The sequence below is a fragment of the Monodon monoceros genome, unplaced genomic scaffold (assembly GCF_005190385.1).
Source record: "Monodon monoceros isolate NGI ecotype Baffin Bay Population unplaced genomic scaffold, NGI_Narwhal_1 Super_Scaffold_18, whole genome shotgun sequence".
NCBI classification, from domain to species: domain Eukaryota; kingdom Metazoa; phylum Chordata; class Mammalia; order Artiodactyla; family Monodontidae; genus Monodon; species Monodon monoceros.
The window spans coordinates 173,112,626-173,126,976 of record NW_021703774.1 but is presented as its reverse complement, the minus strand read 5'-3'; the positions used below and the strand labels follow the sequence as shown (position 1 = coordinate 173,126,976).

The window sequence follows — 14,351 nt, the reverse complement described above, 5'->3', positions numbered from 1 at the left end:
CCCCTGCGGCCCCGGGGGCATGCCGGGAGCTGTAGTCTGTGGGTTCAAAGCCGACTTAGGTCGCGCAATCCGGACGCCGGAGGTGGTTTTTTTTTCTGCCTTATATTAAGGAGTTGCATTCGCGCGTTCAAAATGAGGTCAATAGGGATTTACTTTGTATTATGAAGGACACGCCCGTATACTCCCTTGAATTGTTACAGCACTCCTTTCAGTATATATAGATAGATGCAAGATATTAATACATAAAGCGGTGTCATTGTACTGTGTTAATTTGTTTTTCCTTTCCAACCTGAACAAATCTATAAAATGTCCCAACCTTCACGCTGATCTGAAGGAAGTCAGTTTTAAAAAGTGATGAGTGTAGCTTTCAGTCTGGCTGAAAACATAACAGAGAAGCATAAGGTACTCGCACATTTCCACTCTTTTTTTCTTTTTAACACTAAAGAGGCTTTTAATTATGTAATATTATCTATAAGTACAAAGACTTTCCCAATCACGTCACTTAGAGATAATTTTATCCACTGCTCTGTTTGGCAGCCAGTCTCTTGTCTCTCTCCTCAGCAATGGTAAGGCGGATACCCTTTCCACGAGGAAGAGAGATCCATGGTTTGTTGCCTTTGCCAATAACAAAAATGTTGGAGAGCCGCGTGGCAAAGCTATTGCCGTTGGCATCTTTCACATGAACTGCATCAAAAGAACCAGGATGTCTCTCCCGGTTAGTGATCACACCAATTCTTCCCAGGTTAGCACCTCCAGTCACCATGCACAGGTTACCAGTGTCAAATTTGATTAAATCAGTAATCTTGCCAGTCTCCAAATCAATCTGAATGGTGTCATTCACCTTGATGAGGGGATCAGGGTAGCGGATGGTGCGAGCATCATGGGTCACCAGATGAGGGATTCCTTTTGTCCCCATAAAGACCTTTCTCACTTTGCATAACTTATACTTGGCCTCCTCAGGTGTAATACGATGAACAGCAAAGCGACCCTTGGTGTCATAGATCAGATGAAAATTCTCTCCAGTCCTGTCAATGCTGATGACATCCATAAAACCAGCAGGGTAGGTTATATCAGTGCAGACCTTGCCATCAATCTTAACGAAACGCTGCATGCAGATCTTTACTTCATCTCCTGTTAGGGCATATTTAAGTCTGTTCCTTAGGAAAATAACTAGAGGGAGACATTCCCTCAGATTGTGGGGACCGGTAGATGGACGAGGAGCAAACACACCAGTTAGTTTATCCAGCATCCAATGCTTTGGAGATGCTACGCGCTTCAGGTGCTTCTTGGGACCACAAGCCATGGCTGCGCTAGGCACGGAAATAGCTCCACTCTTTCGATTCCCTGCTTCAGCTCTGCAAATTGGGTTGGGACGTCGGAACGAAATGCTTAAATAACTAGATTAAACATTAAGGTCTCAAAGAAACCAGAGAGAAAAGGGTGAATGCGAACCACATTACTGTTGAGATTGTTCAGATGCTGCTTGACAATACATTTGTCTTTGTTCTAATACTGTTACTTATGGAAAAGTCTGTGTTTTTCACTCCTGAAAAACTAACATTTAAGATTAAAGTAATAATTTAAAAATTATCATAAAGTTTCCTTGCTTAAAAAGGGGCATTCTCCGCGCACCGCGATGAAGAGTGGCCCCCACTTGCCGCAACTAGAGAAAGCCCTCGCACAGAAACGAAGACCCAACACAGCCATAAATAAATAAAATTTAAAAAAAGGGGGGGGCATTCTATATAAACAAGGAATAATTATCAGCCCGTATTCATTCAGGGTCAATCTCTTTCATATTTTGTTTATTAAAGGAAATCAGATATTATGAGAAAAAGACATGTAAAATTGTTTGGTAGGAGGAATTGTTAACTGAGGCAACCCTTTTGAATACACCATCATTGATCAAAAAACAACTGCAATGTAACTGATAGTTCTAATGTATGCAGCCCTTTCGTATAATTTCACGGTTAGCTTAAAATCTAACAACTCAACCGCTATAAAGTGAAAACGGTTCGTAGAAGCCTCTCCTCTCCAAAAAGCCCCCCTTCCGAATTCTCCTAATAGACCTGCATACCGTTATCAGACTCCTAGCTCCAAGATGTAATTGCGTGTGTGTGTGTGTGTGTGTGTGTGTGTGTGTGTATTTGGCCTAGACTTGAGAGCAGGGGTTGAATCTTGCATCTTTTTATTTCTCGCGGCTACCAAAGTGCCTGGCAAATGGTAGGCACTCGACTGAACCATCAGTTAATTAATTAAGTTCCAGGTTTCTTCACATTCATTCATTTATTAAATACTTAGGGTGTCCCTACATGTGCCCAAGGCACTGTGAAGATGGGCAGAGATTTAATTCAATAAGTATAATATACATATAAGAAAGCAAAAAGGACAGGCATCGTTCTTGCTGGAAAGCAGAGACCTAATGGAAACCGTAAGCGGTGTGAGGGATGTGGGAGCTCCCCTCTCCTCCCCGGGCGTCCCCCATCGACAGCTCAGTTCCGGCTACTTTAGTCTGGGCGAGAGAGCGAGAGCGAGGGCGCTTGGGAGAAGCCTCGCCCAGCGGCGATAGACTAGTCAGGCCTCAGAAAGATGGCGTCTTCGGAGCAGGCAGAGCAGCCGAGCCAGGTGAGGGTAGTGGGACTGCCCCGCCGTACTGGCGGGGACCCCGCTGGAGGGGGCGCTCGGCGGGTGGCTGGGAGCCCGGTGGGGACCCTGAGCTTCGGAAGCCGGGGGCTCCGACCTCTTGCCCCCTCCGGGGCCCCGCCCCTCCCCGGGTCCTCGCCGCCCGGCCCCTCCCCGCGTGACCCCTCCTTGACCACATTCCCGAGCAGGGGCCCGGGGGCGCCCGAGGGCCCCCCCCCACTTCCCGCCTGCCGGCCCCTCGGGTCCCACTTGTGCTTGGCCAGGTCGGTGGCGGGACCCTTGAGAGGCCCCCCCCAGGCTTAAGCTGCGAGGGCCCCTGCTTGAGGAGAGGGGTGAGAGAGGCTGGATCGTTCCCGGCCCTTCCCTCTCGGGATAGGCCTTACTCCATCAGGGTTCCCTCTCTCTCGCAGCCTCAGCCTTCTGGGTGGCCCCGCTGCCAGCCTCTTCGTCTTTAGTCACCTTTGCGTTTTCCCTGCCAAGTTGGAGGGGGGGAAATGTACTTGGACCCTCTCAGTGCGTTGGTAGGAAGTGGACTCGCTGTAATGAACCGACGCCACCGAGCTTTCGGCTGGTGATCCGTCTTTGCTGCCCAGAGTTAGGTTTTCTTGGCCAGGGGCTCTAGCTTTTCGGCCACAGACTGAGCCGAATCCCACTCCAGTCGGGGGACCTGGAGGACCAGTGCTCCTGCCTGTACGTCTGCTCTGCTGTCAGGAAGCAGTGGATGCTAAGGCCTCTGTAGGCGTTTGTAGTCCAAAGGTGGGGTGGGCTGAGGTGAGGAGGATGGGGTAAGCGGTACCTTACAATTACGGAGTGTGTGCTGTCATGCGGAAGACAAATTACGCTTATTATCTCGTTTAAGGCTCATTACAACCTTTATGAAGTACGGGCTATTAACCGCCATTTTGCAGGGTCTGTAACGCGCCGCAAATCGGTTTGAACCCGGCTGCGTGTGTGTCCACTAGTTAGCCCTACATGTTTAAGTTTAGTTAGGATTAGATAGAGGAGGAAGAAACTGGTTCCAACCTGAACCTCATCACTCATCTCTCACCTGCTTGAAACACCTGTGGACTTCTCAGCGGCCTCCTGGTATTTCAGTTCCTTCCTTGGAAGAATACGGCTTAGTGTTTCTTATTGCTCTTTTATTCTTCATGATAATTCTGTTACAGGAATTGCACATAGAGGAGTTGTGAGTTCCCCAGACCAGCTTCCGTTAGCAGAGTGAATGATTCAGAGAGATGTCCAGATTGTAAAACGTGAGAAATATCTAGGGCTGATTCTGGTCTTCTCACTGTCGGAAATTCTGGAGTGTGGAGAGTGTCCTGGTGGTGGGGTGGGCCCTCCTTTCCTGCCTTAACCCGCTTAGCTTGCTGAAATGCTGAGGCTCCTCAGAATCTAGGTTCCTCTGAGCTGTTACATGTTAGGAATGCCCATAGGCTGGGATTAAAGGATGCCAGCGCGTGTAATTTGCCTGTGCTGTGAAGGTTACTAAAAGTTCTGCCACTCGGAGCCTTTGTAGTGCCCAAGGATTCCTTTGGTTCTGGAAATTGTCCTCTCTGTACACGTGCAAGGGATCTAGGTTCCTTAAGGGGGCTGGGCCAGCACTTGTTTGGTTTTCAACTCTGCTGCTGCTTTGCCCTCCTTTCCAAAAGCTGATGGAGATGGGATTGCATCAGAAAATGCTGGCAGCTTGGGAAAAAACTTGAATGCTTTACGCCAAATTCTGTCACTGACAATAAGCTGCAAATGCACACATAAAACAAAATTTTTTTTTTAAAGTTTTATTTTTGGCTGTGTTGGGTCTTTGCTGCTGCGCGCAGTCTTTCTCTAGTGCGGCGAGCGGGGGCTACTCTTGGTTGCGGTGCGCGGGCTTCTCATTGCGGTGGCTTCTCTTCTTGTCGAGCACAGGCTCGAGGCACGCGGGCTTCAGTAGTTGTGACTCACGGGCTCTAGAGTGCAGGCTCAGTATTGTGGCGCATGGGCTTAGTTGCTTCGCGGCATGGGGGATCTTCCCGGGCCAGGGCTCAAACCTTGGTCCCCTGCATTGGCAGGCAGATTCTTATCCACTGCACCCCCAGGGAAGCCCCAAACGCACACATTTAAAGTAAACCAACTCTCTTTAGCAGTTGCTTCTCATTTCATTTTCTAGTCCTGATCAGTGGGTTTCCCATTTCTCCAGTAAAGCAGAGTGGAACTGAAAGAATGAACTGTTTGGGTATTTCCTCCAAACCTGGTTTGTGTCTGAGAAGAACGCATCACACCTTTGGGACTGAGGCAGTATTCTGTCTCTCATAGAAAGTTTGTTAGTTGGCCGTGTGGCATCAGTCTCTCATTTTGAAAGATTAAGGGTAAATAACCAACAGTTTCTTTCTTTGAAAGGCAGTGTAGAGCAGTGGTTAAAAGTATGGACTCTGGAGCCATCCCCACTGGGCTAGGATCCTAGCCCCACTACTTACCAGCTGTGTGATCTTGGACAAGTTACTTAACTTCTCTGGTCTTAGTTTCCCTATCTGTAAAATAGGAATAATACTAGTGCCTAACTCATAGCATTGCTCTGAGGATTAAATGAATTAACTTATTTTAGAACAGTGCCTGACACAATGTGTTACCTATTATTATTCCATTCAGTAAACTCTGGAGTTTCACTTACAAACCATCTAAGCCTTTTCTCAATCCCTATTAAAACATTTTTTGGGATATGAAATTTCATATGTTGACCACCAGTCCACTAAGGTTGGTTTTTAATTCGCTCGGAAGTAATTTCCTTGAAATTTAAAGGAACACGCTGAATGCCGGTGTTTATCCTAGCTGTCCTTTGTGCCTTTTAGATTTCAGCGATATACTTTCGTTTTCATAATGGTATAGTCTTTTTAGGCTGTCTTCAAAACAGTCTGTTGGAATTGCATTTATTGCTTATCCTGTTTACTCCACATTACTTGGTTTTGTATGGCTAATCTCTTATCAAAGTCCCTTCTAGTCTGTACATGTTATGGCCCATAGGAACGGGAAATGTCATCCCTATTTTTGTACTTTCCCATCAGTTTTTCTGTCTTTAGTGAAGGGCAGAAGCATGGTTCAATCTGATTGTTTAATGGTTGTTGAATATTGAGAATTATTACGGAACATAGATTTCTAATCTGTTCAGGTTCACTGGATATAATAAATTTTGGACTGAGAAAACACAGAGGCAGGGAAGGGAGAAGAGTACAGCAAAGATGTTACGGAGTGGAAGAGCATGGCCTTGTATCCTGACAGACTTTGCTTTGAACTCCAGCACTCACTTACTATTGGACTTGTCACTCTACCTCTCTGAACCTCAGTTTTCTTCTCTGTAAAATGGGAGTAATAATAATCCCATTTGAGGGTTGACCGAAGCCACAGATGTTAAGAGTGTGTGGTGCATATTAAGTGCTCAGTGAATGTTGGTTTCCTTCTCCAAGTTTCTGTACGCAGTTTTGGAAGATTATTGGACTCTTGAATAACAGTAGTTCAAACAAGACATTTTTCCCCTCACTCTTTATTTTGAAAAGTTTCCAACTTATAGGAAAGTTGAAAGAATAATACAGAGAACTCCTGTAAAACTCCCATAAAAACTTCACCAAGATACACTGTTTACATTTTGCTGAATTAGCTTTATCTCAGTCTCTTTATGTATATTTTTGAAGGATTTGATAGTAAGTTACAGACGTCATGATATTTCATCCTAGAATACTTCATCTTGTCTCTCATAAGAGGTTATTCTCCTACATAACCATAATACCATTATCACACAAGAAGTTTGGTATTGATAAAATATTATATACTAATACCACATTCAAAATTCTCCAATTTAAAAAAACAATCAGGATCCAATGAAGAAATAGGGAGTGCATTGATTTGTCTCTTTAGTATGCTTTAATTTAGAATGACTCCCTAGCCTTTAAAATTTTTTAAAAACTTTTTACTGCTGTTTAACATACACCCAGAAATTACACCAATTATGTGTCCAGCTTGGTGAATTTTCACGGAGTGAGCACACACTTGTGTAACCAGTACTCAGATCAAGAAATCAAGCGTTACTGGGACCTCAGAAGCCTCCTTGGCGTCCCTCCCATTACTAGCCGATCCCCCAAAGCTGCCCCTATCCTAACTTAAAATCCATAGATTAATAGCTTTTTGAGTGACCAAGTCTTTGTGGCCAAAAGCTTTACTGTGGAATTCCAATAGATGTGTTGTGGTCAGTTTTGACAAATGTATATACCTGTGTAACCACCACCACAATCAACATCAAAACAATTCCAGTATTCCTGAATGTTCCCTTACCTTGCTTCCCAGTAAATCCTAGCCTTTGGCCTCAGGAAATCTGAACTGCTTTTTATCACTATAGATTATATTTGTCTCTCCTAGGATTACATACGAATGTATTCATAATGTAAATATTCTTTTGTGTCTCACTTTTGCTCATAATAATGTTTGTGAAATTTATATTGTATGTCTCAGTGATTCATTACTTTTTATTAGTGGGTAGTATTCCATTGTATAGCTATACCACAGTTTGTTGATCTGTTCACCACTTGATGGATTTGGATTATATTAATTACCTATTGCATAACAGTGTTATTATAAATTTAGCAGCTTAACGCAGCACATGTTTATTGTCTCACAGTTTCTGTGGGTCAGGAGTCAGGACACAGTTCAGCTGAGTCTCACAAGGCAGCAGTCAAGGTGTCTGCCAGGGCTGTGATCTCATCGGAGTCCTGACTGGGGAAGGATCTGCTTCCTAGCTCATGTGCTTATTGACAGCATTTAGTTCCTTATGGACTTCAGACTGAGGACCTCTCTTTGTGACTGGCTGTCACCCAGGACCTGCCCTCAGTTTCTTGCCACATGGGTCTTCCCAGGATGGCCACTTGTTTCCTCAAAGGCAAGTGGACATTACAGTCTTAGATATTGTAACCACATGCATGTAATTACATGCATTCTGTCACTGTTACTGTACTCTGTTGGCCAGAAGCAAGTCATAGTTCCTGCCCACACTCAAGGGGACAACACAAGGGCATGAATACCAGGAGGTGGGGATCATGGCGGTCACATTAGAGTCTTTCCCCCACATGATTGGTTCTAGTTTGGGGCTACTATAAATATTCAAGTGTGTTTGTGAATACATATGTTTTCATTTTTCTTGGTAAATACCTATGAGTGTATTTACTGGGTCACATGCTAAGTGTATGTTTAGTTCTATAATAAATTGCTTACGTGTTTTGCAAAGTTGTACTATTTTTCATTCCACCAGCAGTGTATGAGCATTCCAGTTGCCCCACATCCATATCAACCCTTGGTATTGTCTGTCTGTTTTAATTTTAGCCATTCTAGTGAGTATGTAGTGGTATTTCACTGTGCTTTTAATTTGCATTTCTGTGTTGACAAATAACATTAAGCAGCTCTTTTCATGTGCTTATTGGTAAAGGCTGAGGTTAATTTTTTTTTCCCCATATGGATATCAGTTGTTCCAGCATCATTTGTTGAACAGATTACCCTTTCTCCATTGAATTATCTTGCCATCTTTGTCAAAAATAAAAAAAATTATATATAATAGGTTAATTTCTGGACTCTCTTCTGTTCCATTTATCTATGTTTCTCCTAATGTGAAGGAAATACAGTTGACTCTTGAACAACAGGAGTTTGAACTGCCTGGGTCCACTTATACTTGGATTTCTTTTTCAACAAATACATATTACAGTACTACACAATTCATGGTTGGTTGAATCCATAGATATGGAGGGCTAACTGTAAAGTTACATGTGGATTTTTGACTGTGTGGAGGGTCAGCCCCCCTAACCACTGTGTTGTTCAAGGGTCAATCGTACTATCTTGAATGCTGTAGCTTTATAGTAAATCTTGAAATCAGGTAGTGTAAAGTGTTCTGACTTTATTCTTTTTCAAAATTGTTCTAGCTTTGGTCCATTGCATCTCTATATAAATTTTAGAATCAGTTTATCAGTTCTTACAAAAAAGCTTGCTGGGATTTTTACTGGGATTGTGTGGAATCTATAGATCAGTTTCGGGGAGAATTGCCATCTTAACAATATTGATCCTCTAATTTTGTAAAATGATATATATGTCTCCATTTAGGTCTTTTTTTTTTTTTTTTTTTTTTGTGGTATGCGGGCCTCTCACTGTTGTGGCCTTTCCCGTTGCGGAGCACAGGCTCTGACGCGCAGGCTCAGCGGCCATGGCTCACGGGCCTAGCCGCTCCGTGGCGTGTGGGATTCTCCCGGACCGGGGCACGAACCCGCGTTCCCTGCATCGGCAGGCGGACTCTCAACCACTGCGCCACCAGGGAAGCCCCTCCATTTAGGTCTTTGATTTTCCTTAGTAGTATTTTATAGTTTTAAGCGTGTAGGCCATGTACACATTCTGTTAAATTTCTCTCTAAATAATTCATTTTTTTGTATTTAATGTTTAAATTTCATTTTTAATTGTTCAGTGTTAGTGTACAGAAATAAAATTGAGTTTGTGTGTTGGCCTTATATCTGCAGCCTTGTTAAGCTCATTTGTAATTCTAATAGGTTTTTGGGTAGATTCCTTGTTTCTCTGTAGATGATTATGTCATCTGCAAGTAAAGACAACTTTACTTCTTGCTTTCCAATTTGTATGCCCTTTTTTTTCTTGCTTTATTGCACTGTGCAGGACTTTTAGTACAATGTTAAAAGAAATATTGGGAGTAGACATTCTTGCCTTATTCCGGATCTTAGGGAAAATGCACTCAATCTTTCATGTTTAAATATGATGTTAGCTATAGGTTTTTCAATTTCTAAATTTTTAAAATTTTTTATTTTTGGCTGTGTTGGGTCTTCATTGCTGTGCACGGGCTTTATCTAGCTGTGGTGAGCTGGGGCTACTCTTTGTTGTGGTGCACAGGCTTCTCATTGCAGTGGCTTCTCTTGTTGTGGAGCACGGACTCTTCTAGGTGCACGGCATTCAGTAGCAGCATGTGGGCTCAATAGTTGCGGTGCGCGGGCTCTAGAGCTCAGGCTCAGTAGCTGTGGCGCACGGGCTTAGTTGCTCTGCGGCATGTGGGCCTTTGCCAGACCAGGGATCAAACCCATGTCCCCTGCGTTGGCAGGCGGATTCTTAACCACTTCACCACCAGGAAAGTCCCAACCATAGGTTTTTTTGAAGGTCCCCTTTATTTTTACTTTGCTTAGTTTTTTTTAATCATATGTGTTTTGAATGTTGTCAGGTGCTCTTTTTGCTGTCTGTCGAGTTGATTCTATTGTTTTCTTCCTTTATTCTGTTAATATGTGAGTTACGTTGATTGATTTTTCAAATGTTAAACCACTCTTGCATTTGTTGGATAAATTCCACTTGGTCATGATATATTACCCTTTTTATTGATATATAATGCTGGATTTGATTTGGCAATATTTTGTTAAGGATTTTCACATTTATGTTTATGAGGGATATTGACTTATAGCTTGTGTGTGTGAAATCTATGTCTAGTTTTGTTGTCAAGGTAATGCTGGCCTATCAGAATGAATTGGGAATTTTTACCTTTTTTTTGGCTGCGCCACGCATCTTACAGGATCTCAGTTCCCAGCCCAGGGATTGAACCCGGGCCACGGCAGTGAAAGCCCGGAATCCTAGCCACTAGGCCACCAGGGAGCCCCCACCCCCCGACCTTTTTTTTCTATTATACTTTCTGAAATAGTTTATTATAAGACAGCTATTATTATTTTCTTAAATGTTTGATAGAATTCACCAGCGAAGCCACCTGGGCCTAGAGTTTTCTTTTAAAATTTTAGTTGTAAGCTTAATTTCTTTTTACTATTTATTTATTTATTTTGGCTGCACCAGGTCTTAGTTACAGCATGTGGACTTCTTAGTTGCGGCATGCATGCAGGATCTAGTTCCCCGGCCAGGAATTGAACCTGGGCCCCCTTCATTGGGAGCATGGAGTCATACTCACTGGATCTCCAGGGAAGTCTCTTAATTTCTTTTTAAATTAAGTATTTTAAAATTATGTTTTAAATTATTAGTTATATATTTTAAAAACAGATATAAGGCTATTAAGCTTTTCTGTTTTTTTCCTAGGGTCAGCTTTGGCATATTGTGTCTCAAGGAATTTGCAGTCATTTGCAGTTGTCAAATTTGTTTGTAAGGTTTTTCATAATATTCCCTTATCTTTTTAAAAATTTTTTAAATTTATCTTATGGCTGTGTTGGGTCTTCGTTGCTGCACGTTGGCTTTCTCTCTAGTTGCAGCGAGCAGGGGCTACTCTTTGTTGCGGTGTGTGGGCTTCTCATTGTGGTGGCTTTTCTTTGTTCCAGGCTCTAGGTGTGCGAGCTTCAGTAGTTGAGGCACATGGGCTCAGTAGTGGCTCGCGGGCTCTAGAGTGCAGGCTCAGTAGTTGTGGCACACAGGCTTAGTTGCTCCGTGGCATGTGGGATGTTACTGGTCCAGGACTTGAACCCGTGTCCCCTGTGTTGGCAGGCAGATTCTTAACCGCTGCGCCACCAGGGAAGTCCCTCCCTTATCTTTTAAATGTATGTAAAATACGCAGAGATTTCCCCTTTTTCATTCCTAATGTTGGAAATTAATGTCTGTTTTAATTGATCAGTCTGCATACAGATTTATCAATTTTAGTGTTCTTCAGAACACCAGTTTTTATTTCATTGATTTTCCTCTGTTGTTTGTAAGTTTTAAATTTTATTTCTTACTATTTACTTTGGGTTTCATTTGTTCTATTTTTCTAGCTTCTTTTCTAAAGTCACTAACTAAAACTGTAAACTTCCTTCTAAGCACGGCTTTTGCTGCATTCCACAAATTTAGATGTGTTGTGTTTTCATTGTCATTCAGTTCAGAATATTTTCTTACTTCCCCTGTAATTTCTTCTTTGACCCATAGATTATTTAGAAGTCTGTTTAATTTCCAAACATTTGAAAATTTTCAGTATTTTTTTCTGTGATTTCTAGTTTAATCCCATTGTGATCAGAGAACATTTTCTATATGATTTCAAGTCTTGTAAATTTATTTTATGGTCTGTCTTGTTGAATTTTCCTTATGAACTTGAAAATACATTTTACCGTTGAACAATATAGATTTGAACTGTGCAGGTCCACTTAAAAGCTTCTTTAATAAATACATTCTTCATTACTACACTATTTGCAGTTGGTTGAGTCTGTGGATGGGGAACCTTGGATATGGAGGGTCAACTGTAAAGTTATATGTGGATTTTTGACTGTGTGTGGGTCACTCCCCCTCACTCCCTTGTTCAAGGGTCAACTGTAATGTATATTTTGCTGCTGTTGGGTGAAGTGTTCTGGGAATGTTATTAGGCCATGTTGGTTGATAGTATTATTTAGGTCTTCTATATCCTTACTGACTTTTTGATTAAGGTGAGAAGATTATTTAAATCCCCAACTATAACTATGGATTTGTCTTTTTATCTTTTAAATTCGGTCTGATTTACTTTATGTGTTTTGAAACTGTTATGTGTGCATACTTATACAGGATTATTATGTCTTCTTGGCTGACTCCTTTATTTTGGAAATGTCCTTGTTTATCATTGGTAATATCTTTTAGTTTGAAGTTGCCTGAGATTAATATTGCCACTACAGCTTTCTTATGATTAGTGTTTGCATGGTATATCATTTTCCATCCTTTGGCCTTTTAGCTATGTGTGTCTTTTTCTTTAAAATGGGTTTCTTGTCGGCAATATATAGCTCCATCTTTTACTTCTTTTTTTTTTTTTTTTTTGCTGTATGCGGGCCTCTCACTGTTGTGGCCTCTCCTGTTGCGGAGCACAGGCTCCGGATGTGCAGGCTCAGAAGCCATGGCTCATGGGCCCAGCCGCTCCGCGGCATGTGGGATCTTCCCGGACCGGGGCACGAACCCGTGTCCCCTGCACCGGCAGGCGGACTCTCAACCACTGTGCCACCAGGGAGGCCCTATAGCTCCATCTTGCATTTTCTCCCCACCCAGTCTGACAATCTCTGCCTTTTAATTGGAGCGTTTTAACATTTCTTGTGGTACAAGTATACTGTTGGCAAATTCTAGCTTTTTTTTTTCCTTTTGAAAAAATCTTTAATTTGTATTCATTTTTGAAAGATATTTTCATTGGATATAGAATTCTAGGTTGACAGTCATGTTGTATCTCCCCCCATCCCCCTCCCCCGCCCTCTGTGGGCATTTTAAAGATACTATTTTTTTTTAAATCTCAGATGGCTGAGTTTTTATGTGTTTTTTTTTTTCCAACACAAACGCAATGTGCACATGACCTGTCTATTCATTTTCTTTGCTGTGCAGCCTGGCATTGGGATTGGCGACTCTGATGGCCAGCGGGGCTGCTCTTTCCGCAGTGGCTTTGAGTTCTTGGAGTAATCTCAGCACAGTAAGATTTGTTTCACATCAGCAGCCCTTCAAGCTCCTTGAAGTTGTGGACCAGGAACTTCCGGAAGCCACTGGGCAGCATGAGCTTTGTTTTCCTGTTGCTCCCATAACCAATGTTGGGCATCAGGATCTGGCCCTTGAATTTCCTGTGCACAGTGCCTCTGGATTTCTGCCAGTTCCGCTTAATTTTGACGTATCAGTCTGACTGGTGTGGGTTGAACTTCTTGGTCTTTTTGACAATCTTAAGCTTCACGAGGGGTTTGAGGGCGGCCATGGTGGCTGCCACCTCTGTAGGCAGGCCAAGGAAGAGCTGAAGATACTGTTCCATTGTATTTTTTTTGGTTTGCACAGTTGCTGATCAGAAGTCTGAAGTCATTCTTAATTTTGATTAATTTTTTTCTGGCTACTTAAAGGATTTTCCCCTTTTCATGAACTTTGAGCACGTGATTATGGTGCACCTTAGTCACTTTTGTGTTTGTTCTGCTTGGAGTGTGTTGAGCTTCTTTGTGAGTTTGTAGTTTTCATCAAACTTGGAAATTTTTCAGCCATTATTTCTTCAAATATTTTTCTTTTTTTGGTCTTTTTTCCCCCTCTCTGTCCTTCATTTTGCTCAGTTTCTGTTCCTATGTTTTCAAGTGCACTTACTTTTTTTTTCTGCAGTATCTAACCTATTGTCATTACCATTCAGTGAAATTTTTATTTCAGACGTGTTTTTTCATCTCTGGAAGTTCTATTTTCTTTTTATACCTCACATTTCTCTCCTTACTATGATCATGTTTTCCTTTAAATTCTTTTTTATTTATTGAGGTTTACTCGACATACCACGTTATGTTAATTTCAGGTGTACAACATGATTTGATATTTGTATTTTTTAAATGAGTTAAATTCTTGAATAAAGTTATGACACTGTCTTAATGCTCTTGTTTGCTAATTATTCTAATTTTTCTTATTATTATAGGTCACAGTTTCCTGCTTCTCGACACATGTTGAGATTTTTGATTAGGTGCTGGGTGCTGTGAATTTTACATCATTGAGGGTCTGGATTGCGATCTTACTTTAAAGAGTGTTGAGTTTTGTTCTGGTGGGTGATTAAGTTACTTTTGGTTCATTCTGATTCTTTCAAGTCCTGATCTAGGGTCGTTTTTATCCTAGGGGTGATCTGACCCCCCCCCGCCCCCCACCAAGATGTGGCCCTTCCAGGTCTCTACTGAATGCCCTGATCGAGCAGGGAGAATGCTCCACTCTGGTGCTTGGGACTTGTGAGACCTATGAGGGTTCTGGGAACTGTTCAGCTTGCAGCTTCTTCATCAGTCTTTTTTCAGTCTCGTGGAGTGTCATTC

At 42.2% G+C, this 14,351-nt stretch overlaps 2 protein-coding genes and 1 pseudogene across 2 annotated transcripts in view; 1 reads left to right on the top strand and 2 right to left on the bottom strand.

Annotated features, from left to right (window-relative positions):
- Positions 1-441: 441 nt before the first annotated feature.
- Positions 442-1,324, bottom strand: LOC114899086 (40S ribosomal protein S4, X isoform-like). Its single transcript, XM_029229480.1, has one exon. The coding sequence runs from the start codon at positions 1,301-1,303 to the stop codon at positions 515-517; it is 789 nt and encodes a 262-aa protein (XP_029085313.1). The 5' UTR covers positions 1,304-1,324; the 3' UTR covers positions 442-514.
- A 1,235-nt stretch (positions 1,325-2,559) lies between these two features.
- The window catches only part of PEX14 (peroxisomal biogenesis factor 14), a 138,086-nt gene continuing 126,294 nt past the window's right edge, over positions 2,560-14,351 (top strand). Inside the window, exon 1 of the mRNA XM_029227222.1 lies at positions 2,560-2,625. Within this exon, the coding sequence (XP_029083055.1) occupies positions 2,590-2,625 (36 nt within the window). The 5' untranslated portion in view covers positions 2,560-2,589. The remainder of the gene's footprint in view (positions 2,626-14,351) is intronic.
- Positions 12,904-13,658, bottom strand: LOC114898144 (annotated as a pseudogene).